Source organism: Trichoplusia ni, chromosome 9, assembly GCF_003590095.1.
Source record: "Trichoplusia ni isolate ovarian cell line Hi5 chromosome 9, tn1, whole genome shotgun sequence".
Lineage (NCBI taxonomy): Eukaryota > Metazoa > Arthropoda > Insecta > Lepidoptera > Noctuidae > Trichoplusia > Trichoplusia ni.
Genome location: NC_039486.1, coordinates 6,059,513 through 6,086,010, shown reverse-complemented (window position 1 = coordinate 6,086,010; position 26,498 = coordinate 6,059,513). Strand labels below are relative to the sequence as shown.

The window sequence follows — 26,498 nt, the reverse complement described above, 5'->3', positions numbered from 1 at the left end:
GATAAAAAAAAAACTATTAAAAATGGGAACATAATGCCTCAGACATTAGAGTTAACTCCTGGCGTCCAAAAGTCAAATTATTTTCTAAATTCGGTAATGACGCTTTGGAATAATATATTAAAATTTATAATATACAGCTTATAATGTATTATGCCTATTAAATACCAAAATATTGCTTCTTTTGCATAGTGTACAGCCAAAGTTATTTACTATAAAACATTTTATGCGTCTGTTTTACATTTGGTTTTTTTATTCTATAATCATATTTATTAAAAATATATTATTTACGGTGCTGCTTATTTTTTATTATTATTAAAACAGTATTAATATGATTAGATAATTGTACAACTATTGTTTTTAATATTATTTATGATAGATCTCAAAATGTTTTCGAAAATATTTTATAAATCACTAGATATTATATGAATAAGTTAAACATTTGTTTTTATGATCGAATTAAATGGTTGAAGTCAAATTAGAAAGCGATTTCTTTTAAAATTGTGATATAATATTTAGTTAAATAAACAAAAATTGCTACATCAATGTGTAAACTCATTCCACTTTCCAGTATTGCGATGGAATTTTCATGTGAATATAAATTAGTGCTAGTCATATTTTTATACCTATATTTTATTTATCTGTGAGTGTTCTCCCTCGCATTGAGATGTGTAGAGCAAGAGATAGTGTAGCGCGTATTATTGTCGTTGCCGTTGAGTTATATTCATGGATCTTGTGTATGTAGATGTAGACCCCAGCTTAAGCATTTATATACAGCATTCCTAGTCGCGTGCGTACAAGTCTACGTAATATAGCTGTTTATTTTACGTATTTTAAAATAATCATAATAATTGTCTATTGTGCTGAAGCTATAAGTATTTATGTAAAAAAGCTGTTTATTGATCGCAGAATGTAACTTGAGATTATTGCTTTTTTATTTCCTCTGTTCGTATAAAAACAGGGTACTTTGGACATTTTGTTTATCGGTTTTATATTATGTGTATGTGTTACTAAACAAACCCTCTAAATAAGCAATTGTGTTAATAAAGTCTCATAGACGAGATTCTTCTTATAAGATTAAAGATGTACCTTATTGTAGCTACCTTTGCGAATGTAGTTGCTCTTAAGTTTCCATTTCACATATTACACTGTAATGATTATTTTCGACAGATATCCGGCACGTGTAAATAATTCTTTAAATCTTGTGCAACAAATACACATAATGTTATAACCTAAAATAGAAACTATCATATTGCTTAGCAACAAAACTTAAATATGTCCATAGAATTAGAAAAAGATTATGAAATTGTAATTATTCAATATACTCTGATATACATGCAAAAACCTCCCCAAATCTTGCCGAAAATAAATATTGTATAAAATATGCATTCGCAATTTTCTATATTTATAAACTCAATGAAATTAGAAAGAAAATGAATTACTCGTGAAAAGATTATTTATGAAGTTTGAAATACTATAACCTTGCTTTGAATATTGTAAGAAACGTAATTTATTGAGTCGTTTAGTGTCTGTAGCAAGGTTAACGATAACATAGTGAGTAAGTGGATGTTTCTTAGTCACCTGACCTGTAATGTATAGAAGAATAATTTACAGACAATATAATACGTTGTTTAGGTAGTACGTAGGCACTGAAGTTTATGCCGTTGACTAATGTATTCATGTACCTATAAATGAATAAAGTGGTGCAGCAAACGTGGTTTTTTATTTGCGGCGTACGCCTCTTTGTGACCTAAAACCAGAACTAAAACCAAGGTTAAGACCTTTAAATAAAGTTTAGGGTACACTTTACTGTACTATACACTTACTTATCGGCATCGCCGGAGCAGCTTAATACAATAAAAGAACATGTCAACTAAACATAATTTATTATTTTTTATAATATTTGAACTCTCATTATCTAAAATATCTACATATATACGCCAATATTTACATGCTTTAGACAAAGATAAATCACTGTATAATATACAAATAACACCCAACAAATAAGTCCGAAACAACGTGATTTTCATATATTTAAGTACAACTTTTTCCAATAGTATATTTCATTAATAAGCACACGAAAATATATTTCGGAATGACCTACTGATTTATAATCCTATGAATCTAATGTACTTTGTTTAATAGCGATTTAATATAACAAATTCGCTTTATGGTGCTCTTTAAGGTAGACGTGCACAAGACGCGAAATCCTAAATAATTACAGTATCACAAGTATTGTTACAATGTATTCAATGTAAATATTTTAGCCATTAAGTACCTACGTTCACATCGCTAGTTCGAGTTCTGAAAACATTCCGAAACATACAAGTTTTCTATTAAGTCTGAATTTGATCATAGACACTTTTGTATAACTTGCTTATTACTACCGAAAGCCCTTAAAGCTGCTTTACATACAACAATAAAATTTTCCATTATAAGTTACAATATCTAGACAAATTCTCAATATTTTTTTTTACTTTTAAGTACTATTTTATAAAATGTTACAATTCGTAGTAAGTACATAAGTGCTTTTTTTATGCAAGGCTAGCCAGTGATATGCATTTTATATCTAAATTCTATCAATTACATTGTGTGTTATTTTCAAAAGTAACCTGGAATGTAGAAATGCAACAAAGTATTGCAGTTGTGTTAAACATTTTCTAAAGTGTTTGTGATTGTTAATTCAAACACAGTATGTAATCAAATAAGGATTTCAGGGGAAACCAACACAAAGCTGAGTAGGATGACAGTATGTACAGTAATACAATAGTTTCTACCACGTAATCTATACTTAAGGATAGTTGGCTCAACATAACAGAAAAATATAACATCATAACGTAAACTAATGTTACTAAATTATTATTAATTAAAATTGTAAAAGTAAGTACGCGAATTTAAAAATGACTAACATGAAAATGATATTTACCATTTGTTCGATCCAAACACCTACTAATTATAGCAGCATAGAAAAAAATATTAATAAAAAAGTATAAAAAACAGATCCACGAATGGTAAAGAGATAAATAGCCTACAACTTTACAAGTATATACAAAAAAGGGGAAAATATATCCAAAATCCTATATTACATAAAGTGATTTAATATTAAAATACTGCATTGTTCGTTTGTTTCTTGTTGTACAGTGTTTAGTAACAATCGGCCGACCGACTAATACTGCATGGACGAATATTATGAAATTAGTTTACCTTACGTATTATAGACACGAACACTTTATCAAACACAACTATATAAGTGTGTGGCGCAAAAGCACTGTGCAATTTACTATAGAATTAAGTACAGTAATTAAATTAGTTATCATAGAACAAACAGCTTTCATTTATTTCAAAAAATCCGTCACAATATCTGGCACCGGTTATATTGATACAAAAATAACAGTCATTCTTTGTTTGCATTCTATTATATAATAAGTATCAAATTAAGTTTATTTCTCCGACGCTTTTAATTATGTGCACTGGGTGAGTGCTAGTCAGTTTGGCAAGACAAGCCGTTCAGCTCATCAATGTTAGTAAATTACGTATAAATTAGGATTGAGTATAATGCATTCGTTCTTTTACTTTTTTAAATGAGACTTGGGTGTTTTATTTTAGCCCTTATGGGACACGCTCAGCGTAGTAATAAACATGAACTTATCGCGGCAACACTTGCCCACATGTAAGATAACGCCAGCTGTACTACAAGGGCAACGATGTAGCGCATGATATGCAAGCTTTGCCATTGCATATGATGTTTTCGAAATAGATACCTATATCACATGCATGTTTCCATAAATTTTTGTTCGTTCCAGTCCGAGTCTCATTTCTATCTTCTCTCTTTTGTAGTCGATTCTAGACACTTTTGATTAGTGCTAAAATATTTAAATCTTCTCATTCGTATATTAAATTTACTAAATAAGGAACATTATGCATGGTATTACCAGCACTACAGAGTCCGTTTCATTCGCGAATCAAATTTTAAACATTTATAATTCGAATAAAATATTTGTAGTTTTGATTTTAAGTTGACATCCTCAAAAATAGGTATTATTTATAAAGTAGCATTACTTCTAGTACGACAACATCGACTAATATTTCATATTAAGTACGTACGGTATAGACATCGCAGCTAGAAAGAACATTTAAATACTGGGCCGTTTGGCAAACTCGTTCTACATAACGATGGATAACATGACACGACGCGGTGAGGTCGGCCCCGACGGCGGGAGTTAGAAGTGCGTGAGGTCGGGCAGCGGACGGGCGGCGGCCTAGAGCGCGGGCGCGGCGCCGGGCGGCGGCAGGAAGGGGTTGGTGGCCAGGCTCTGCGCGCGCGGCAGCTCCCGCAGCGGCGGCGCGCGCGCCACGCGGCCCAGCCACGCGTCCGGGTGCGGCAGCGCGCCCGCCGCCACGCCCGCGCCCAGCGGCTCCTCCGCCAGCGCGCGCAGCCCCGCCGACAGCTGCTGGCACATCGCCGCCACCGGGTCCGCCTCCGCGACCGCGGCAGGCTGCTGCCACACCACACACACGGTACGGTCAATACGACGACAATAAACATTTGCAATCAACACATTTAAAGCACAGCTCATGGTATTTGATAGCGACACTATGATAAAAGTCGCACTTTGATGTTAACCGATCTTTGCCATTTTAATTAACAGTGACTAAGAAAATTTAACACCACTAATGGATTTTTTCACAGTATCGTTCTAAAACTCTGCTATAAACAGCTAAGTCACGTTTTTTAATATCCCTTTAAATTAACCATATTCACATCCTTTATTCAACATATCAATACGACAAATAACTATTTATTATCCATCAATAGTTACGACTACATACCTGTTGCGGTTGTACTTCAGCCCGCGGCGCGGCGGCGGGCGGCGAGCCCAGGCCGGCGCGCTGGCGCTCCAAGTTCGATGGCAGCTCGCTTATACGCAGCGACATCTGGCGCTTGAACGGTGAACTGTAAAATTAATTTAGGTATGTATTAATTTACATATTTATTTAGGAAAATCTATCTAAAAAAATACCATAAAAACAATCGTGGTAGGTTTAGCAAAAACTGACATTCGTAAACGGTAATGTTTTTCTTTAATGACGCAATCACAGTCACATTTGACGCAAATATTTTTTGTGATGTTTAATAGTTTTTTACCTGTTATTAAGATGCGCAAATCCGCGGAAAGAGCCCTGCCTCTCGAGTAGATGCGGGGCGGCGTGCGGGCGCTCCACAGCGAAGGGGTTGTGTGGCGTGGGACGCGCTACGGCCGTCGGCGCGCCTTGCCCAGCGCCCACTGTTGGGCCGCCCACGCCCGCTACGTGCCCGGGCCCGGTCTGCCCGGTGTGGCTCGTGTTGTTGTTCACAGCGGGGCTGGCCAACGCGGATGTGAATGAGCCCGCAGGGACTATAACGCCACCGTTCGCGTCAGCTTCTGATACGCGACGGGGGGTAATCCCTAAAAACAGATAAAACAAAAATTGTATCATATCTTATGATTCAAATAAAACGCACATAATTCATACCGGGTTTAAAAGAAACACTTTTAATGAGAATAGAATGGACACTATCCGATTCGCTTATTCACCGCTTTTTTATGTTCTGGATAAGAAACAGCGAAACAAACTCCCCAGCAACACAGTGTTATGATCGTTGGTCATTGTTTTGCAAGTAACTGTAGTGAGTGTTGCACACGTGTCAATAATTCAATATACATGCACCGTACTATTGAAACACGTTTACATACGCAACTCATATAAACAGTGAATTGTGTCTGAATCGGTTGCTGTATGGTCATAGCGAATAGAGGATGTAGTCAAAATATGTTTCCTAATATGTTTCCTAATATAAATAATTTTAGCTACCACAATTTTTGTGGTTTTCCATTCCTTAATTATGTCGATTTTGTCGCTTACAGTCTTTTAATCGAATGTAAAAATGGGAGTTATCAAACACTGGTTTTAGTGTTGTTACTTTCAATGATAATTATCATCTTCTACAATTTTCAGGGGCTTTATCGTTTGAGGCTTGTATTTACTTCCTCAGGTCAGGTTCTTCCGTAACATTAGGAAACACAAGACAACGTATCTGGTCTAGAATGCTTTACTTTAGCTACAATTAGAGAACTTAGAAAGAGGTAATGATCAGCAATACAGGGTATCTGCTGTCAAGGTGGCCATAGAAGTTCTGCTATAAAACGTCAACCAAAACACCTTCTAGTTAGGGTTCGTATGATTTAGATATAGAAGCAAGATTAGCCTATCGCGGATAGAGTAATTTTTAATAAGATTTCAGAAACGAGATTTCAGTGGCTACAGTATTTTCACTCCTACCACAAAACTAACGCGCTAATTCACAACAGCTACCTGATTTCCTGAAGGACCCCTGGCGTGTGAAGGCATGGCTCGCGGCATCGATGCTCATAGACACAGCGCACTCCTTGTCCCGGCGTTGTTTGCGCTCCAGACAGGCTGCGAAGGCACAGCCCACGGCGTGGGACAGCCGCTCACCGCTGTCGCGCGACGCTAGGAACCCGTGACACATCCAACGGCGAGTCGTGCCGTCGCGACAGATGTAACTGGAAAGGTAGTTTGTTTGTTTAATATTTTTTTATATTTTAAAGTAGACTTTATAGCTGTGAGTTAGGGTTTTAAATAGATACAAGAATAATGGATTTGTTAGATGAGATATGTCGATCGTATAATTCTACAAAATAGCATATGTTAAATATTGGCAGATAAGTAAACTTCGCAACAATTCGTAAAAAATGAATACAACCAATAAACATGAACTATACCTATCTACAAATATCAGGGTAGAGTATTAGTGTACAAAAGTGGACTTATTTATCCACTTTTGAAATTGTAACCTACCTGAATCCCCGTTCATGGTTCCTATCGGGCGCACAAAACGAGACTTTTTCAATAGTCTGGTCAACAATGAGGCCCTTTGTCTCCTCCTCTACGACGCGCAAGCCGTCGCCGCTAACATGCAGTACGGCGCGCACTGGACGCCGGCGAGAGTTCTGGAACGTTACGACAACCATATAGTATGTTACAGTAGGTAAAGACTTGGCCTAAACACCGCGAGGAAATCGATACGAGGGTAAATGTCGCTATCGAGACTTATCGATCGATGTATCCGAATCAAGGTTTGATGGTAAGCTGAGCTGATAGCCGCACTCATATCCAACCAGTCTACATCCACTGCGAAACGACATCACTGCAAAATGACTACATTATATTAATATTATTTATTGAATACACAATAATGATGATTGACAAGGATTAACTTTACAAACGATCTTTGTTATCTGTGATCTTTAGCAATGTATTAAGAATAGCGATGTAGTCATCTACAGACTAAAACGTAAACATGCCAAGATGCGTCAAACAACGTCTAACTAGTACGGAGGAAGGTGCGAGATGTGCTGTATAGCGCTGATCCGCTATTGTTGTACGTAAACACTACAGGCTCACAAGGGCGGAAATATTACTACCGTTTATGCTAAATTGCGAAATCTTGAATCTGCGATTCGTAATGACAGTTGTACACGCAGACCTTGTTTCCTACACATAAAACATTTCTATTGAGTCTAGAAACTATTTACATAACTCTAATGAATTAGTTCACTAATAAGCAGAAAATTTTAATTGCCAGCATGCACTCACACATTCTGGTCTCATCGACCACATTAAGAATGCTATTTAACCTTTTCACCGCCAGTCGGCCATAGCCGACAGCGCCCATGATCGACGCAAATCTCTTACAAAAAGAAACATATTTCAGTTATGTTCAAAAAAAGTTCACTTTCCATCTGATGAATTTTTGAGTGGCGCTCATGACGAATTCGGGTACGTGAGGCCTAGCGATAAAAAGGTTAAAACTCACCCTAAGCACCTTAAGCGCTTCCTCGCAGACTTGCATCCCGCGCGACTCGAACACCTCGACGCAGCCGAGGTACTTGACGGGGAAGGTGCAGGTGCCGGCCCGCACGGCGGCCTCGTCGGCGTGCCACTGGTGCGGCCGCGCCGACTCCGGCGGCGAGCCCTTGCGCCGCCGGAACGACTCCCGGAACGAGCGCCGCAGCCGCTCCATGCCGGCGCGCGGCGGGGACAGCGCCGCGCCCGCGCGCGCTCGCCGCAACGACGCACGCACCGACGACTTCTGCAACACCAACGCAATTACTATTACTACCTATTATTACAGATCACCTATGACACTTCACTTTATCATTAGAAGGTAAGGTCCTGAGCAGGTAGTATGCATGTCATTTCTTATCTTAATAAATAATTGAAACTTGTTTCCACTTACAATCTAAATAATTCACACAATACCCTAAGAATAGCTATCGATTCAGTCTATAGACGGAAGAATACTACAATGTCTACAGCTAGATACAAACAATCAATGTCTAAAATTGATCGCGTGTGGGCAAGTTTTACGAGGAAGTCTTCCAACTGAACTACACTGGTTTCCAATAATGTTAGTTAAATCATCAACATTTTAAATCACTCGAAGTGAGTACAGTTTGTGTTTTCCCAGGTAACAGTAACAGTACACGCCATGACACATCAACTGTAACCGGGGAACAATGACCACGGTTGTCATTTCCTCAAATTCAATGATAAAACCCGTACAATAATGACAATGACTAAGTACCTGCTGGACAATTGACAATTAGCCAGTAGTGCAAATCAGTGTTACAAAAAACTAGTTGTAGGACAAAATGTTTGCATTTATTTATCCTAATTTGCGGTCTTAAGACAAGCTAGAAAGTAAGATGTAGTAATTTATGAGTGCGTACATGCACTTAGCCAAATAGTTACTCAGATGGTATTTACTTTGCACAAATATGGAACAGCAAATAGAAAAACTTGTTCCATACTCGCAACTATGTGGCGAAAGCTGTTATAACATGGACGTTTATTAAAACACCAAACAAATACCACATGTTTATAAATTAAAATACCTATTCATAATTATAAATAACTCTACATTGTAATGGGTATTTGGAATTAAGTAATGCAACATGTGAATAACTCGGGAAAAGGAAGCTTTTTACAATAATAAAGTCGTTAGTAGTGCGTAAGAGCGTTTAGAAACATAAATAAACACGTTTCCTCATTTGTTTGCACGCAGTCGATTAGTATGCTGAGTACCTACTGTAATAACGAGATAGAAAAAACGCGCTCTAATTTTGTAAACAGATAAGATTATGAAGGTGTACCACCTTCACATGATTATGAAGCCGTGTTTCCGGTTACATACGATAACCGCGTCAGTATTATTCAGAGAAATATTTATTAAAACATATATGGCATTTACGCGAAATGTCGAATCTTTACAACAGAATGAATAACAGGAAATAAAAATGTAATTTTCTCTATTAGTCATATAAATTGTATCTTACTTACATAAGTCCAAAAAATAATATTAGTACAGAAAAAAACACATTTTGAAAATATTGTTCGGATATTTTGGGATTTAACGGAAACTTCCCCCTACCTAGCCCTAACCTTATACTTTCACTATGAAACGAATTTGTTTATGCCATGCGGTTATCACGATTTTGGGTAACCATGTAAACAAACGAAGGAAATCGATATTTCCCCACAGATTCACTATTCCGTAATCCTATAGGCCTATACTGCGGATATGGCATTATTATGCCCACGCTTCAGGTTAAGAAGCATTATCTGTGACGCAGTCTGGGATCCAGACAGGGTTCTAATATAGTTCACAGATGGTACAGGGTGCTGTCGCGCAAATTTGTGAAGGACTATATCCAACAGAGGATTTCGATAGGCTAAAAGTGATTGGATTGATTACAAGTAGGTAAGAATAGGATAAATTTATTCGATTATTAAATTCTATTCTCTTTTTCCTAGCCATTGATAAAGTTGAAGAAAAAATATTTTGTTCTTATTTAAGAATCTTCCCGTAGAACTTTAATTGATGGAGATAAAAAAAATATCAAGCTACCAACTATCTACTTATTCTTATAAAACTTAATCATTATTTGCGCATTCTGTATTGACAGTATTCACTGGATTTTTTTATCGACTCGCTACTTCATTCCCGACTAAAGTTTCGCGGTCACATTTGATTGGAAACCAATTACTACCGAAAACAATCAAGATCCATCAAGTTGTTTGAGCATTTCGCTTTGGCGGGCGAGTCGTTAATCAATATTAGCGGGTTACAGCAATTGACATTCAATTTAGTTAGGAATTCAGACAAAAGCGGATACCACATACCTACATTGCTTTTGCGTTTTCCTCAAATACAGCGCTCAAAATTATTAAAATTTTTAATTCCTGAATCCTGATAATGAAACAGTTCTTCATTCGGTAAATATTTGTTTTTAATAAATACCCAAAATGTGTAATAGAAAGCATGAAACTGAACAGAGATTGTGTAATCCCAGTTTTCGGCCGGTATCATTGATTGATCTAATATATTATTACTTTAAAAATATATTAACACTATGAGTTACTACGAAACAAGCATACGCAATTGTTAATTGACTCATTACCATATCGATAACATTATAATTACGAACTACATTTAACGAGGATGACACGAATTCTGATCCAGATGTGCATCAATTCATAAATCTATTATAATTTAGAAGCACGTGCTTAAAACCTACTTAATACGGCACGCCACTCGACAAGATGTCACATGGACGGACATTTGTTTAGCCATGTAAGCGATTTTTAACCTTAGTTCTACGAATTAAAATTCAACATTATGATGCATAACAGTTGCAGTGGGGTCGTGTGACATACCTTGGTATACAGTTATTTTTTTTTCGGCTCGCGATTTTTAGGCTTATAATATTCTATTGAGTCATACTCAAACTTATGTGACTATTGGAAGTATAGTCCACTCATAAGTAGGTGCGTACCTATAATTTTTAAAAATCCCTAATTTTATATTGAAATGTATAGTAGGTACGTAAATTCGTACTCAAATACTGTCTCTAGGGAAATACCCATGATAAAACACGTTATCTTAACAATTATATGATTTTTTTGTTCTGAATATTTTTAGTCGCTACTTCAAGAATCATTTCGCAAAATATAACCATTACTTTGACAAGTTAGAGCCCCATAATAAATATTTCGTTTTAACAAGTTTTATTATTTATAAGAAAAATTTATACATCGTTCTCGTTTAAGCACTTGTCTCTTTAATCACAAGTACATATTATCACAAGTAAAAATATTATTTTGATAAGATAAGGTATTTTAATTTACAGGCAACAAATATTACAGAATTTAAGAGCACAAAAGTTTTATGTCAACATAGATAGGTGTGTTAGCTCCCTACTTTGCGATGGCTTTACACAATTACATAATAGCTTATATATTATGCTTGTAAAAAGGTGGACGACCGAAACGAAGTCAGCAGAAGTTTAATGAAGTTCAAAAGCAACGAGTTTTATTATTTAATTTCAATGTTGCCAGCGTTCAAATTCACTTCATTGAATAGAAGGACCTCGGCATTTTGGAATTGAGTGTGAGAATTGTCCTTGTTGGTGCTATTGTTATTCGAAGAATTTACATATTTTCGTAAATGTACTAGAAATATATTTAGTCATAAATATCATGTATCGTAAACTACCAAAGGACGTACCTATTCTATAAAGGTTTTTGTTGTAACTTCTGTTTTTATTTAATGCATAAACTTAACCTCGACGTCTTTGTAAATGCACGTAGGTTTAATAATAGAACTACAGATAATGATGTTGCAAAACGCGCACGTAAGTTTTTGTGTAGCTCGTCCACCTTCAACGTTTAGTATCAACCTAGCACCTACTAAAAACATCTGCTGTTACGTTATTCGATTATTTCAATTATACATGCCCCTAATAATAAATTCCTTGGCATTAATTACTGTGTAGTCGAAGGCCAGAGCCAACATAGACATATTATTGTCTTTTAAAAATATATCAAACCCTTTACACATTACCCTTCTATGGCTTCTCTAGTCAAGCAGAGTTAATACCTTGATTGATACGACGACATTCTATAAAACAGCTCGGGCAATATTTATAGATTAATAAAAAATCTAAAAGTTGTTTCTCTACTAAAATATTCCGAGTTTTCTTACTACAAAAGAACTCGAAGAACTCTTATACATATAATATAGTTTTACTATTTCATGATGACCACGTTAGACCTGTTTCTCGAACGCTAACCTGTTCGACATTAAGCCCAACAGTCAACGAATTAGACCACCTAGGTTTAAGGTGTATTATAACGACTAACGACAACACAAAGACAAGCTACGCACGGTAAGCACGCTTCTAGGAACATATCCGTGCGTATATCTATCTACATATAATCTGGTATACATTAATATGTACGTGAGGTACGTACGGACAATAAACGTTGGCCATAGCGCAAACGAGCATTATATTATAGTTTAGTATGTATTCAATGACTCAAGTTGAATAATGAATTGTAAATGAAGCATAATCAAATGAATGTACCATTTTGAGGTCGCCGTTTACTGCCGCCTGCGCCCTATCGAACGGTTCGTGTGCTGAAGATCCTTGGTTCCCCATTGTGCTCCAGGTCCCTTCTAGTGCAGTCTCTTCAAAACCAACTTCACTCGCGGAACATTAATTTACTAGATTTACTAAATAGGCATCACTTTATGTCATCACTATACACATTACGTTGAGCGTATCCGCAATCTGATAGGTACTTATTTAACGGCTATTTCAACATTTCATTCACTGACATGACACACGTTGCCTAATGTAAGAGTATTGTCCTCCTCTGATAAATGTTCTATCCGCACCACAGTAAGATAATAATTTCGACGAAGTTGAAACTCGACAAACATGGCAAAGCCCAGAATAAATAGTTTAGGTCTGCGGAATGCTGCAACCTTGACGGTTGGCGCATAAAAACTTAGGTATTTACGCTGGTGCCTCATTAATCACTTCACACAAAATTAGTTTTATTTAAATATGTATTAAACACCTGTTGCAATTTACAACTTCGCATGTCGTAAACTTTCAATTCGATCATCTAAGATGCGGTAGTGACTACAACACGAACCGTGTGAATTCGTTAACAATAATTTTTAAAAACGGGGGTCAACTTTTCCCACAAACGATGAATAAACGCAGAGAGGCGCATTGAACCCGGTACCCGGTCGGCGCGGGGAGAGAGGTAAGGTAGGTAGCTGGGAACGACTGCCGATGCCAGCTGAACGTTATTTTTTCCCACAGCATTGTTCTTTGGACCGTAGCGAGTAACGATTACTGAACTAATCCACTTTTTCTCAATTTGCACAAACACCTCATCTCATCAAGGCACACACGAAACTTCATTTTGACTAGCAAATAATTAAGGAATGTATCAGGAATTTGGGAAAGAGGCGCGCGCGCCGCGCATTGAGCGACCAACTGTCGCACTGACTAGTGACTGTGGGTCGTACCGCGTGCGCCGTGAATCGCACAAAACCCTGCAGCGGAGTCCCCGTCCCGTCCCATACCTCACCCCGCAGACGACCGGTCCTTTGCATTGTCAAGATTGACGACCGGTGAGATCATCGTACGAATAGCCGGTCTTTAATTCGTACTCGATAATTCCATAATTCGTTTCATCAATAAAAAGCATCTCGAACATCAAGAACGGAGCTTCGTCGAATCGTATAAAATTATCTTAGTATACAGAGGTAAGTGCGCAAAAATTTTGCCAGTGCATGAATATTATGTGTATAAATTAAAACAATGTGGGAGTGTACATCTTTCTTTTGGAGAACGAGCCACAACAACAGCTGGAACGAGCACGTGCGGCTGGGACGGACGCAGGTGTGAGCTAGAGAGCTCATTGTGAGCGTTGGAACTCGGAACATATGGCTTTTGGACGCCGAAACATTTGAGAAGTACACGAGTCTACAGTCTGCACCATTTATTTATAGCGTATCCAAGCATCTGCAACAATGCGTTGCTTAGTTTTTATTATGAATGAGATTTTATTTGGGGCAGATTTGTTTACAGTTTGTTATGGAGAGCACACGTTTTGTTACGAAATACAACTAGTGATGTTATTAACGATGCTTATCTATGTAAATTTCTATTTAGATTTCCACATATTCCTTATTTTCCAGTTGGTTGAACAGAAATATACGTTGTTGTTTTCTGTCAATGTCAACTGAGAAAAATTACTTTGATCTTCGAACTCGATGACATGGGATAGACCTTGGGCAATTTTATTTCAAACGTATCTGTTGAAACCATTCCGAACCTTTTGCCCTTTTAACTTTTTGCTAACTTGTTTTTTTTTCTCTTGCAGAATATATTACTATGAAAATACAGAACATATAAACTGGCGTCAATGAAACTGGCCAGAACGTTTAAAAAGTGTTATCCTATCTGAGTCATGCTGTGAGTCATTGCATACCAGTGACTGGACAGATCCGAGACTGAGATACACCCAATCCTTACAGATAATCAGTTACACTAGATTAGACGAAGATGTTGAGATTCCACCACACAACATAACAAATATTACAAGGAAATGTTTCGTTTTGCAACCATTGTTTGTTAATAACATTTATATGCAATTCATTAGGAACGCCACCGCATATAAACGTGTTTTATAAATAGCTTATAGATAACACATTTTGTTATTAAGTACCGAATCGAAACATGGAAGAGATTTTTAAATTCCATTCGTTGTCAACGGTGAAACTAGTTGTGCCTGTTTGACGGTTGTGGACTTATGGACCGCTGCCACTAGTGAGGAAAAGGTTTGTCGTAAGTAAACCTTATGAGTCTAAAAGGTAAGATGCTTGAAAAGTGTTGCTCATTCATTTTGTTTTACTTCAAGGCGTATCGCGTAGTAATAGAACTTCTATAGTATTAGACTGATCAATCTGGAGACGTAAGAGACAGGAAAAGTGTGCAAGAAATTACCATGATATATATTTTTTCGATCACAATTCAGAATTTTTAAAACACGGCGTAGGTATATAATTTTACATCGGAGCAAATTCTGTCAAATAGTTGCAACTAGCGCGGGAATCAACAACTGCTATTACCTTGTCAAAATCGATATCTATTTTTACGATACCCGAGTTCTACCCATCACGGAACGGTTCCAATTATACATCGGGAATAATTAAAAGCCAACGAGTTTTCTTAGCTATTTCTTTCGATGTCGAAATCATACCTAAGATTTATATTTCCCCATATTCGTACAACTCAATTTTAACGAGAAACTGTTTTAATTTCACTTCAAAACAAAGAAACACCATTACGTGACCAAAAACAAAGTACCTCCACACACATCAGTGTTAAAGATTTTTTAATCGTTTACGTTTAAATCGATCGTATCGCTTTGTTTCATGGATCGTTAATTAATTTCTTACATAATTTGCATTCGTTTCGACGGGAGATTTGGAAATAGCATCACATGAATTTAACCATAAAATCCTTGCCCGAAAACGTTTTTTGTTGAATCTTAGTATATGACAACCGCACATCATGTAGGTACCTATCATATGAGGAAATGCACATTACGTGTCATTGATCTCAGTCACATTATAGAGGAAACCCTACTAACCCTGTTTGTTGTTTGCTCACTCTGATGCAATTACCACATTACATAATATATGACAAACTTATTAGCGTCACATCGCGCGAAGAGGATTAATCAATTACATCGCCCTACGTTACAAGTTACAAAAGCATTAACTGTAAATAAAGTTTATATAAATTTTGAGCTATTGTCGAATTGAATGTATCCGTCTATATGTAGTATCTATGCTATCGGAAACCTGGAAACCGTTAAAGTGTTACAGAGGACACTGACACTGTTCCGGCACCAGCAACCGTAAAATTGCCACCACGATCATTGTCTATTCGGCAATAATTTCCGCCAGCATCCCATTCAATAACAGTAGGTACCGTTACGTGACACTTAGGTACTCGTATAATGTCCAATTTCAAGAAGATAAATTAAACTAAGTTCTAACAAAATTAGGGCCTTGTTGAATAGTACGATTTCAAACTAAATTTTCGTTTGGAAGCAAGAAGATATTTTTGGGAGTTTGTTTGGCAATGAAAACCATTAAATGACTGAATCGATAAGCATTTTGAAGGTTTTATTAACACCCCACGTGTAAATGCGATAGCGATTTTTAATTGCCTTGCCTTTTTCGAAGTTATTTTGGTTCAGTTTGCGTCTTACTGCATACAGCTGAATAATGGGCTGTGGAACCTCCACAATCCATAGGCATTCGTCTACTTCTCGTATTGTTGATGTACAGAGTGCAGATAATTATTTTCTCATATTCATCTACTCGTAAGGAAGAACATGAATTAATATTTTTTTCTTTGCGGTTACTCTCATGAAATTAATTTTTCATTTATAATATTTTTCATGATATACCATTATCCTCGACTCTCGAGCAGTGAGCAGCATAATAAAATTATTATGTTATCCAAAAAAGAAAATTTGCAACACATGTCAATTGAATCTGTTACGCCAGTTATTTTAAGCTTGTCAATTCGCAGAATTGGTTTCAATATACGTGTATGCTTCAGCGGTATTTGTATGATTGTGCTTTATGAGTAAGGTCATAGTATACAATACTTATTAAAAGAATCTGATGCAGGGTCTCCATTTGCCAAGTCATGATGCGAACTAATTTATGAAGAAACAGCAACGCGATAGAAATTGAAGACAGAAGTGTTTTTTTTCTGATTAATGGGTAGATTTGCTCCAAGTTGTATATAATTTTGGTTTTGATTTTTGAATATCGGAGTTTTGGTCCAAATTATTTATATTGTTGTCTCTGGGGTAAAACATGATTTCTATATGCATAATATATCTATGGAAGCTTATACGAATACTTTTTGCGGTTCAATTCTAGAAAAACCAATTTTTGTTTACGAGTTATATGAATACAGGTTTCATGTTTTTACGCCCAAAAAGAAAAAAAATGTAGGCGTTTATAACTTCAAGGTGAGCAGTATCGGATCGGGTTTGATTCGAAAAGCCACTTCGAAGAAGATTTTGTCTTTGAATTGAAGATAGATTTTTACACAAACACGATCCGGCATCATGAAATATAATCAAATTGTTTTGCACTGCCATATAAAGAGTACACAGTTTGCGAAACCTATTTAAGAAATAGTAGCACTTCTATGCTTACTAAAGTAGACTGCAACGGTTAATATCAAAATGGTGATGTACTTATGGGTTAGGAGCAATATATTTTTTATTATAACGGACATAAATCCATGTCTGGCCAAGGTTTTCGTCATAAATGCTAGTTCGCATACAAAGTCCACTCATCTTGGTCTACTTGCGCTGTATCTTTTAAACCATTGTGATCACGTTTGTAGCAGCGGATGTCATGGGCATGTGACTTGCTTGCAAATGTGGTCTTCTGAGGTCTGCAAAGCCCAGTGTGTGAACGTCTTTCCGATCGAACGGATATTTTTTGTGATAACCCGCTTGAAAAATAAACACGATCTACTAAAGAACTGTACCATATAAACATTGTTGTGTCCGAACAGTTGTATAAACTTAACACCTTAAAAAGGTCGTGTAAACACAGCTGCTGGAATATTTCCTAATTGTGCAAATAAAGTGCACGTCGATTGAAAGTTCCTCCCAGTGTCTTGTGAAAATAAAAAGAAATCGATTGTCAAAACGGCGCAATACGGGGACGAGGCAATGACTGCATGGACAATGTTTAGTTGGAGACGACTATACAGCGGTAAAATGGGAGACTGTGGAGAAGACAGCCGAGTGGAACTTCCAGCAGATACGAGACAGCTAGTGTACAATGTGTATGTGTACTTTAGCAGGCGGCCAGGGAGGAGTGCCAAGGCGGCACTGACGAAAACAGCAAGCGCCACAATGATACCCAGAGACATAGTCGCCGAAATAGTAAGAGATAAATACCGGCAGTGACTGTATCATTAACTAGATTTAATAGCATTTTATCATACTAATTGTATACGTCATCTAGCGCATTGATACTCTAATGATACGAAACATTCCCAACTGCTTACTTGTTTGAATAGAAAATTGCTACGTTGTGCGAGTTATTAGCCTACTTTTTGTTTCGTGTGAATTCAATGTCTCATCTTAGTTTCTCTGTGAGCAGTTTATCAACACTTTTTATAAATACATTCTGTTAACTCCGCATTATGTACCAGTTGATTTTCTTTGAAAAGCTAATAGAAATTCGAATGTAAGCAAGCATACTTAGTTGACATTTGTTAAAGTATGAACGAGCAATTGTTTGCGGACAATAAAACAAAACAGAACAGCCGCTGCTGCATTATGTGCTAAGAAATGCTGTTTAAACACAATTATACTGACAACTCACCACATTGTATGTATGTGTGTTATTAAAATATGTAGTTTATTTTTTAATTTATGTTAAGTGAAGTGAAATACAAATTATGTTCTAGGACTAAATCTAAGTGGCACGATCTCATTTAGTAATATTGTGTGAATATTCTTGTAATAATGGTCCACTGTTAGAATGTAACTAAGCTAGAATAACAAAGCAATCAGGTCAATAAATTTTGCATTTAAATTGTTCTTTCAATTGTCTGTAATTATTGTGATATCTAAGTACGGCACAGATACATTTAAACAACTAGATAGGTTCTCGATATCAAATAAACAAGTATGAAGTACTGTCTAGATAGGCATATATTTATGTACAATTTGTATACTTACAATCACAATTCTTGGTTTTGGTTTTTAGTTATTGAATGCGGGTCCTAATCTCTTAGGAAGTCTCTGTAGAACCCACTGCACAATACATGAGAACACTTAGAACAACAACCGGAACTCAACTCTCAGTTACGACGAGAATTTGTTTACAAAAACTTGATGTAAAAAGTTACTATCAGCAAGAAGTCAACTTTTTATTTTCCGCCTTCCAACATCATTGGCGGCTCACGAGTAGAGTTGGACGAACTAAAATTAATACACGTTCAGGTGCCAAGTTCCGAGACGTAACAACTACACTGCACTAATTACTATACTGCACTATTTCAGGCGAGCGAGCACGTGAACCACAAGTAGACTGATTCATAGCGATCGACGCCACCGACTAACTAGCTGAAAGTTTCAACACTACAGAAATTGCCGAAGGTCGCGATTCTAACCGGCATACACAAGATTCTGTCGCCCAACCAGCCCATTCATTATTTTGCCATGAATATAATATAGCATTTAAACAAATGACATAGACTATGTTGGTTCAGGATAAAGTATTCAGGCCCCAAATAATTTAAATTGTTGGAGTTGGTGCCTAAAGCAATCTCTTGGATTATGGTAGGAATTTGAAAACAGAGTTGCCAATTGAAATAACTCATTTTTACACTGTGTGTTTTTACATTTAGAAGGGGTCTCACCTAATTAAATACATGAAATTCTTTGCATAAATATGCCAATGACTTAAAAGCGTATCATTACAATCAAATTACTAACTTAATGAATTATTACAACATTATGCCGTAATTATTATTGAGGTTAATTTTGAAGCTACGTTCAGTACTATAAATTCAATTCAATGAGATTGAACAAAAATGGCATAAAATTATGTTAATAGGTTCACGCAAATTTCATGCCAATAGTCAGAAACTTGGAGACTATTCAAATGTTAATTTCAACCGTCATACATTTCAGATTCTGTGTATCCTCGGATCTTAAATAATACATACGTAATGATAATATTATCTTTGACAAACAAACTGATATCGCTGACATGACTGACAGCAAACATGAGAATTGGTGAAAATCTTTATTTAGATAATAATTAACATATCAATGACACTTTCTTTAGTCAAAAAAATATAATGTCACCTACGCCTGCACTTGCAAAACAAACTCTGCTGAATCCCTTCACTTTTATGTGGGCAGACAATGACTAACCGCGTGTTCACCCATGTGTACTCAAGTAGGTAGACTAGTTGCACAATATCTTATGTTTTTATGAATAAAATTCTCTTTATATTACCTACCATCTACCCGTTTTGATATGTATCCGCCAACAAGTGAAATATCTACCAAATATATTTTATTCAAACTGTCCTTGGTGTTTCGTTAGCGGTTAGTCGAAGGGCCGTACAATGAACGCTTTCCGCCAATGTTCTTAAAATATTCTCATTGTTTATCAAATCATAACAATATCTATTTCTACTCTGGCGAAACATGCTGCGTGTGTGTACCAGTACGATTTTGCTCCATTTTGAAAATGCTGGTATACTTAAGATATAATTTTCATTACATATACGGAATTCACTAGATATCGATATAAGTAAGATGGAATATTTTTATAGATAAACACTTTGTATTAATTGAAGAGGACACTTATGTGTGTCAATAGGTTGATTGTAAAATCTATTTGCAGTAGGCGGGCGATCGCTGGAGGCGCCGTCGATCGCAACTCAAGGTGATATTCAACTGTTTTTATGTATTTACACTCTGTTTTTACAACTCTAATGTCGTTACTATTTTCACGTCAATTTTATTGTAGTTTTACCGTAGTGTGTTAGTTCTAAACAGTTTAGAACTGCTTCTTACTGCTCTTTCGTTTCTTTCGCACATTCATAAGCAGTATTATCACGAGACAAATTTGATATGACCTTGGAAGCTGACAAGGAAGACAGTTTACTAAAATTCTGAGACAAAACTTCTTAGCAGTATTTAGGAACAGAATAAACCTTGAATACATCATTAATTCATGAAATCCAATAAAGATCTACCTACCTAGTCTTGAGACTATTTCCTTTAATAAATGATGCTTATGTTGGTTGCCACAAGAAACAAATTCTACTCCTCCGTGTCATGGTCGCAGAAACTGAGTACAATGCTCCCACATTCTACTTATCTTATGTACAAAGGCCTTTGCCAAACAAAGTGGGTATTCCATTAAAGACTGTTCCTAAATTTGTACATAGCATCGTAGATTGAAGATGGTTATGTGCATCTTCAAAAATCGTGGGTGCCGTACGATTTGGCCATACATACATATTTTGGTACTCGTTATTTACGTTTCACGGATGTTGACGTGAGGTAACACCGCGTTTTACATTGTATTATATTTTTAAGTTGAAGGCGACATACTTTTCCCGCGCTGCCCTTCACACTCATATTTCCTGTTACCTAAGGCGTTACCACTTGGCGTAGTAATAATAAACTGATCTAATTAGTAAGCGGAGCTTGCGACCTAACCATCCTATACTTTACGGTAGAGTTGCTATATTAATGAAACGTAAATAGAAATAGATGGCCCAGTTTTGGTTTACGACAAAGAGAATAATCTTTAGGAAAGTTTTCGAACATCTGGAAACATCGTTAACCAAAGGCCTTGACTGTGACACTAGCAGACGTGACAATATTGGTTACGACTTCGGTTATACGTGCCAAACGATATTGAATTGCTATAACCAAACATTATGAGAAAATTAGATTATTTCGTACTAGCAATACCCCACATAATGTTATAACAGTCAACGAAGCTACGTTCTATATCTAAAGAGATCTTATTTATGACTTCCCGTTCTATACGGAGTGCCGATGAATTTTACGCGACAGTAGGACTGGCCGCCTATATACAATGACGTTTATAGCTTTATACAGTCAACGAGTCGCCATATATGCCAGTTATTATTTCAGCTGTATTCGTAAATGGCGAGAGAACGGATATTAAAGCTCTAATTGGCAGCTTCCTATTTAATTTGCAGTTTAATGAAATGACGCAAGTAAATAGTCACTGGAAAGTGAATAATTGCTCTAATCATTTAGTGTGACCATTTTCGCACTTTCTTTGTGATACTTTTTACAAGAAAGTCACATGGTTACAGAGCTATATGGTCTGCAATATTATTGATTCTGTATGACATAGCAAATCTTCTTGGTAAATAGACATATTTGTTTACAGGAAGTGTCAAGAAGCAAATTTTATGTTTTCATGCAAAATAAAATTAATAATTCTTAATATAATATAATTAATACATTATTTAATACAATTTAACATGTTGGAGCAGTGCAAGATCACAACAACAACCCTTTTTAAGGCAGAGGCGATATATTTACCACCAACAAAAACTTTGTTTATCTTTTTATGTTAGTTATCAAAGGAGTCCTAATTTGTTGCACTGGCAACTAAGGAGGTCTGGTTTAATATTATAAAAAAAGAAAAAACGTTTGTGTGACATTTTTTGTTTTTGGCGCCACTAGCTGTCAAAAATTGCGGTAATTTGGAAAGAAAATTTGTTACTCCGTGAATCTTTATATTTTTTATTTGAAAAGAGGTAAGAAACTGTTTTTTTATTATGTATTTATGTTTATTCTACAAGTTGTTTTCTATATCTTACAAGTTACTATCGTATTTAGATGTGAGAAGACTTTTTACTGGGTGGGAAAAATATTCCCGCTGCCCGCGGAGTGTTATGTACAGTTGTTGAACTAGTTCCTTCTTTTCTCAGATTTTTATGAAAGATGCCGCGCTATTTGAATGAAAATGATATTGGGCAGATGCTGGACATACCCGATGATGGCTCAGAAGACGGATTTGAGTCTGATGAGGCAGAAGAGTTCAATGTGAATACAATACAACGGTTACTTGAAGCACCTGATGATTCAAGTGACCTTTTACAAAATTCTCCCACTCATTTGAATACTACCCCTAACAGTTGTTCCGAGTCAGGTACATCTACAATAGCACTATGTTCACAATTAGATAACTTGCAGCCAGTAAAGCCTTTGATAGTACAGTCATCATCACCCTTAGAACAAGAATTGACTGATGAATCTGAATGTGAAGATGAGTCATGGGGGAAGGTTTTTTGGACATCCAGGCCAGATCCCGATGAATTTGATAAGGTGACAATAAAACCTCGGTATTTATTGAATAGGAGAGCACGTCCAGTAGCGCATTTCAAAAAGTTTTTTAGTGATGAAGTCTTCGATTTGATTGTTACTCAGACAAACTTGTATGCGGAGCAGCAAAATATAAAAAATTGGCAGCCTGTTGACACACAGGAAATTAGTGCTTTTTTAGGCATTCTCATTATAATGGGTTATCATATTCTTCCACATATCGATTTATATTGGTCATCGGATCCCGGATTTCGTGTGAATGAAATAGCTGAAGTTATGCCAGTAAAACGCTTCAAGAAAATTTTAGAGACTTTGCATTTGAACGATAATAATCAACAACCAAGTAGAGAAGATGTAAATTTTGATAAATTGTATAAAATTCGTCCTCTTATATCTTTACTAAGTCAATCATTTGAAAACAATGCCTTCAATTCCTCTTCCCAAAGTATAGATGAGAGCATGATACTATTCAAAGGAAGGTCCAGTTTGAAGCAGTACATGCCGCTAAAGCCCATAAAAAGGGGCTATAAAGTGTGGTGCTGTTGTGATAGTAGCACAGGGTACTTGTATAACTATGAAATTTATACCGGTAAAACAGGACAAGGAACAGAAGAGGGTCTAGGGGCTAATGTCGTAAAGAAATTGTCAAGTAAATTAGCACAAGAAAATTTCAAGTCTCATGTTACATTCGATAATTTTTTTTGCGATTTTTCTCTCATGCAGTACTTGTATGAAAAAAATATTTATGCCACTGGAACAGTAAGAAGGAATAGAGCAATTTTACCTAACATAATAAAAAATAACACAAAAAGAAACGGCAGAAACAAAAGCCTAAAGTTGAAAAAAGGTGAATTCAAGTGGAGAACTAAACAAGATGTAGCATTTATTGTGTGGCAAGATACTAAAGAGGTTTTATTGTTGACAACTGCATTTCATCCTAAAGTGGAAGTAACAACTGTACAAAGAACGCAAAAAAATGGCACCAGGGAAGCTGTAAGTTGTCCTATGGTTGTGAAAGAATACACCAAAAGAATGGGCGGTGTCGACCGTTTTGACCAAGTGAAGGGGACGTATGCTGTCGGAAGGAGAAGTAAACGCTGGTGGTTGCGGATATTCTACTTCTTGGTGGACGCAAGTTTGACAAACTCTTTCATTTTATATTCCCTAACGTCGAGAGTAGAAAATCTTACCAACTTAGAATTTCGGGTGGCTGTTGCCAGAGGGTTGATTGGTGGCTATAGCAGCAGAAAAAGAAGATCAAGCTTGCCTACATATATCTGCAAGAAATCACGCATAGCATGCCCAGAGGTATATCAAAAAACTATAAATGCTGTACCTGAAGAACTGCGGTTTGTAAACGTAGGTGACCATATGCCAGCAGAGTTGGAGACTTACCGACGCTGTAAATTGTGTAGCACAAAGGTCAAAGATAAGCGTAGCAAAATAAAATGTAGCAAGTGTAATGTCCCTCTTTGCATTACGCCTTGTTTTGCACAATTTCATAGAAAATAATGTCTCAAATTGCGCTTGCATGTGGCTCTGTTGACGGGCAGTGGGAATATTTTTACCACCTATTTTTCCAAAACTTCCGAAATAATTAGTGTTTTTCTTTTAAGTTTATTTTTGTTATACAAATAAAAACATGCCAAAAATATAAGCGCAGGTTATTTTATTACTCTGAATCCTTCTGCCTTATAAAGGGTTAAAGCAACTTTTTAAACCTGTCTAATAATAAAGACCTTTGACTTGACAAAACAGTGAAAATTATAAATAACAAAGGTTAAATTTAAAACATTGTTGCTAAGAGTTAAAGTGAGAGATGCATAGTCTTATTAAATCTATAGTTGGGACTTTAATATTGGTATTTACCTCAATTTAAATCAATAAACTAGGGTGTACATATTAGCAAACAAAATGTATTTTCATAACAAGATTCTAAAATATATCATATATTTTACTTCAGTTCTTTGTACCACTGATTCCAGAGCAGCATTCAAGATTTGCTTACATCAATACATATAGGTACAGCATTCAAGATTTGCTTACATCAATACATATAGGTATGTACATAATATTGAAAAAAAAAATACAATTATATCTGAAGGTAAAATATGGGTTTAATATGAACATTGAACAGTATTTTTAGCTCTTTAGAAGGATAAACCCACATTTTAATAAGCATACTTTTATTTAACAAAAACATTTATTCTACCCAATGACAAGTTGTTTTTTTTTTTCATTTATGAAAAGACTATTTTATTTATGTTGGGGCTCATTATTTTTTTTTGCCATTGCTGTTAGCAGTTTACCCCCATAGCGCACATTATCTGAATGGCTAAAGAAATAAAACCTTCTTGGAGTACAAAGACCTTACTCATCATGGGCTTACTGCCACTTGAGATTGAGCCGCATGGTCTGGTTTCAATTTTTTACATAGGACGCCTGAGATATTAGGCGCAATGCCAGAATATTTTATTGTATGTTGGTTATTTATTGGCTTCTATCCATTAAGAGTACTTTAACATTTTAAATAATTCTGATAAAATTTAGTTCCTTAGAGTAATTACTTAATCAATTTCTTTCATTTCATGATTTGACCTTACCAAAAATTATGTAGCATGCATGGTGGTTTTTTTATTTATCATGTTCTTGGATGTTTTTTAATACCTACCACGTCTGGATATTGCTATACTACAGGCTAAATTTAAACACTATTTGATAATATTATCAATTAAATGAATAGGTACAATTGATGATTTTAGCTTATTCCTCTAAAAGCAGTTTAAACCATCGCAATATTTATATCGTTTTTTTTTAATCACCCCAATAGGAATCCAACAGGATTTTGAGTAAGATGTGAGTTTATATACTACAATAATTAATAAATGAGTAAGTATTATAAATCTAGTGTGCAATAAACACCACTAAAGCGTGACCTGTAATTGATACCATGCACTACAGGCGGATATCTTGATAGATATGATAACTTGCTTGCTATTCATAGATATGTACTTACCTAACATAAAATGTACGTAATACGTTATATCTCTTTACTGGAGCATTCCAAATGACTATTATTAATTTCTACAGTTTTAACAACAAGTTTTATTATATACTCTCTTTAATAAACACAAAGCTAGCGATAAGCTTTCTAGATCTAAAACTTATCACTCACGTTTACAGAACTGGTTTTTTACTTCGATGCACTGAACGGATTTAACTTGTAAATGTTTGCTGATATCAAACACCTATTCACAACTTTTATAATAACACTGAAATTTATGTAATTTGATTTTATGGATTTTGAAAAAGCTGGACTTAAAATATATAGAGATGTCAGCCAGTCAACCAACAGCCCTTTCGCCGAGATATGATTAGATTAATTTTCTAAAATGACAACAGGATAGTATGCAACATATTCTGTGTGTAGAAGTAAGATAACACTAGGTCAATGTTCAAAATGAACATTTTTAGATTTGAAACGAACTCAACTACGTCAATCCTCCCTCCAGCAGTCAAATTGACATTTTATTGATAAAAACTCAGATAGGAGTGCAGAGTGTTGCAGTTACAAAAATCAATGACTACAAAATCAATGAATGTGCACAAGTGTAAAACGTTTG

At 35.9% G+C, this 26,498-nt stretch overlaps 1 protein-coding gene across 6 annotated transcripts; it reads right to left on the bottom strand.

Annotated features, from left to right (window-relative positions):
- Window positions 1–1,866: 1,866 nt before the first annotated feature.
- LOC113497334 (protein numb) lies at window positions 1,867–26,386 on the bottom strand. Of its 6 annotated transcripts, none has more exons than XM_026876853.1 (7): window positions 25,892–26,386; window positions 7,877–8,152; window positions 6,859–7,010; window positions 6,352–6,563; window positions 5,144–5,444; window positions 4,828–4,951; window positions 1,867–4,496 (listed from the first exon to the last, which is right to left on the bottom strand). In XM_026876853.1, the coding sequence occupies exons 2-7, from the start codon at window positions 8,081–8,083 to the stop codon at window positions 4,257–4,259; spliced, it is 1,236 nt and encodes a 411-aa protein (XP_026732654.1). In that variant the 5' UTR covers window positions 8,084–8,152; window positions 25,892–26,386; the 3' UTR covers window positions 1,867–4,256. The 6 variants fall into 6 exon arrangements, with proteins under 6 accessions (XP_026732654.1, XP_026732656.1, XP_026732651.1 ...); XM_026876855.1 differs by having other exon boundaries at window positions 26,051–26,386; XM_026876850.1 differs by lacking the exon at window positions 25,892–26,386 and adding an exon at window positions 12,489–21,954.
- Window positions 26,387–26,498: the final 112 nt, after the last annotated feature.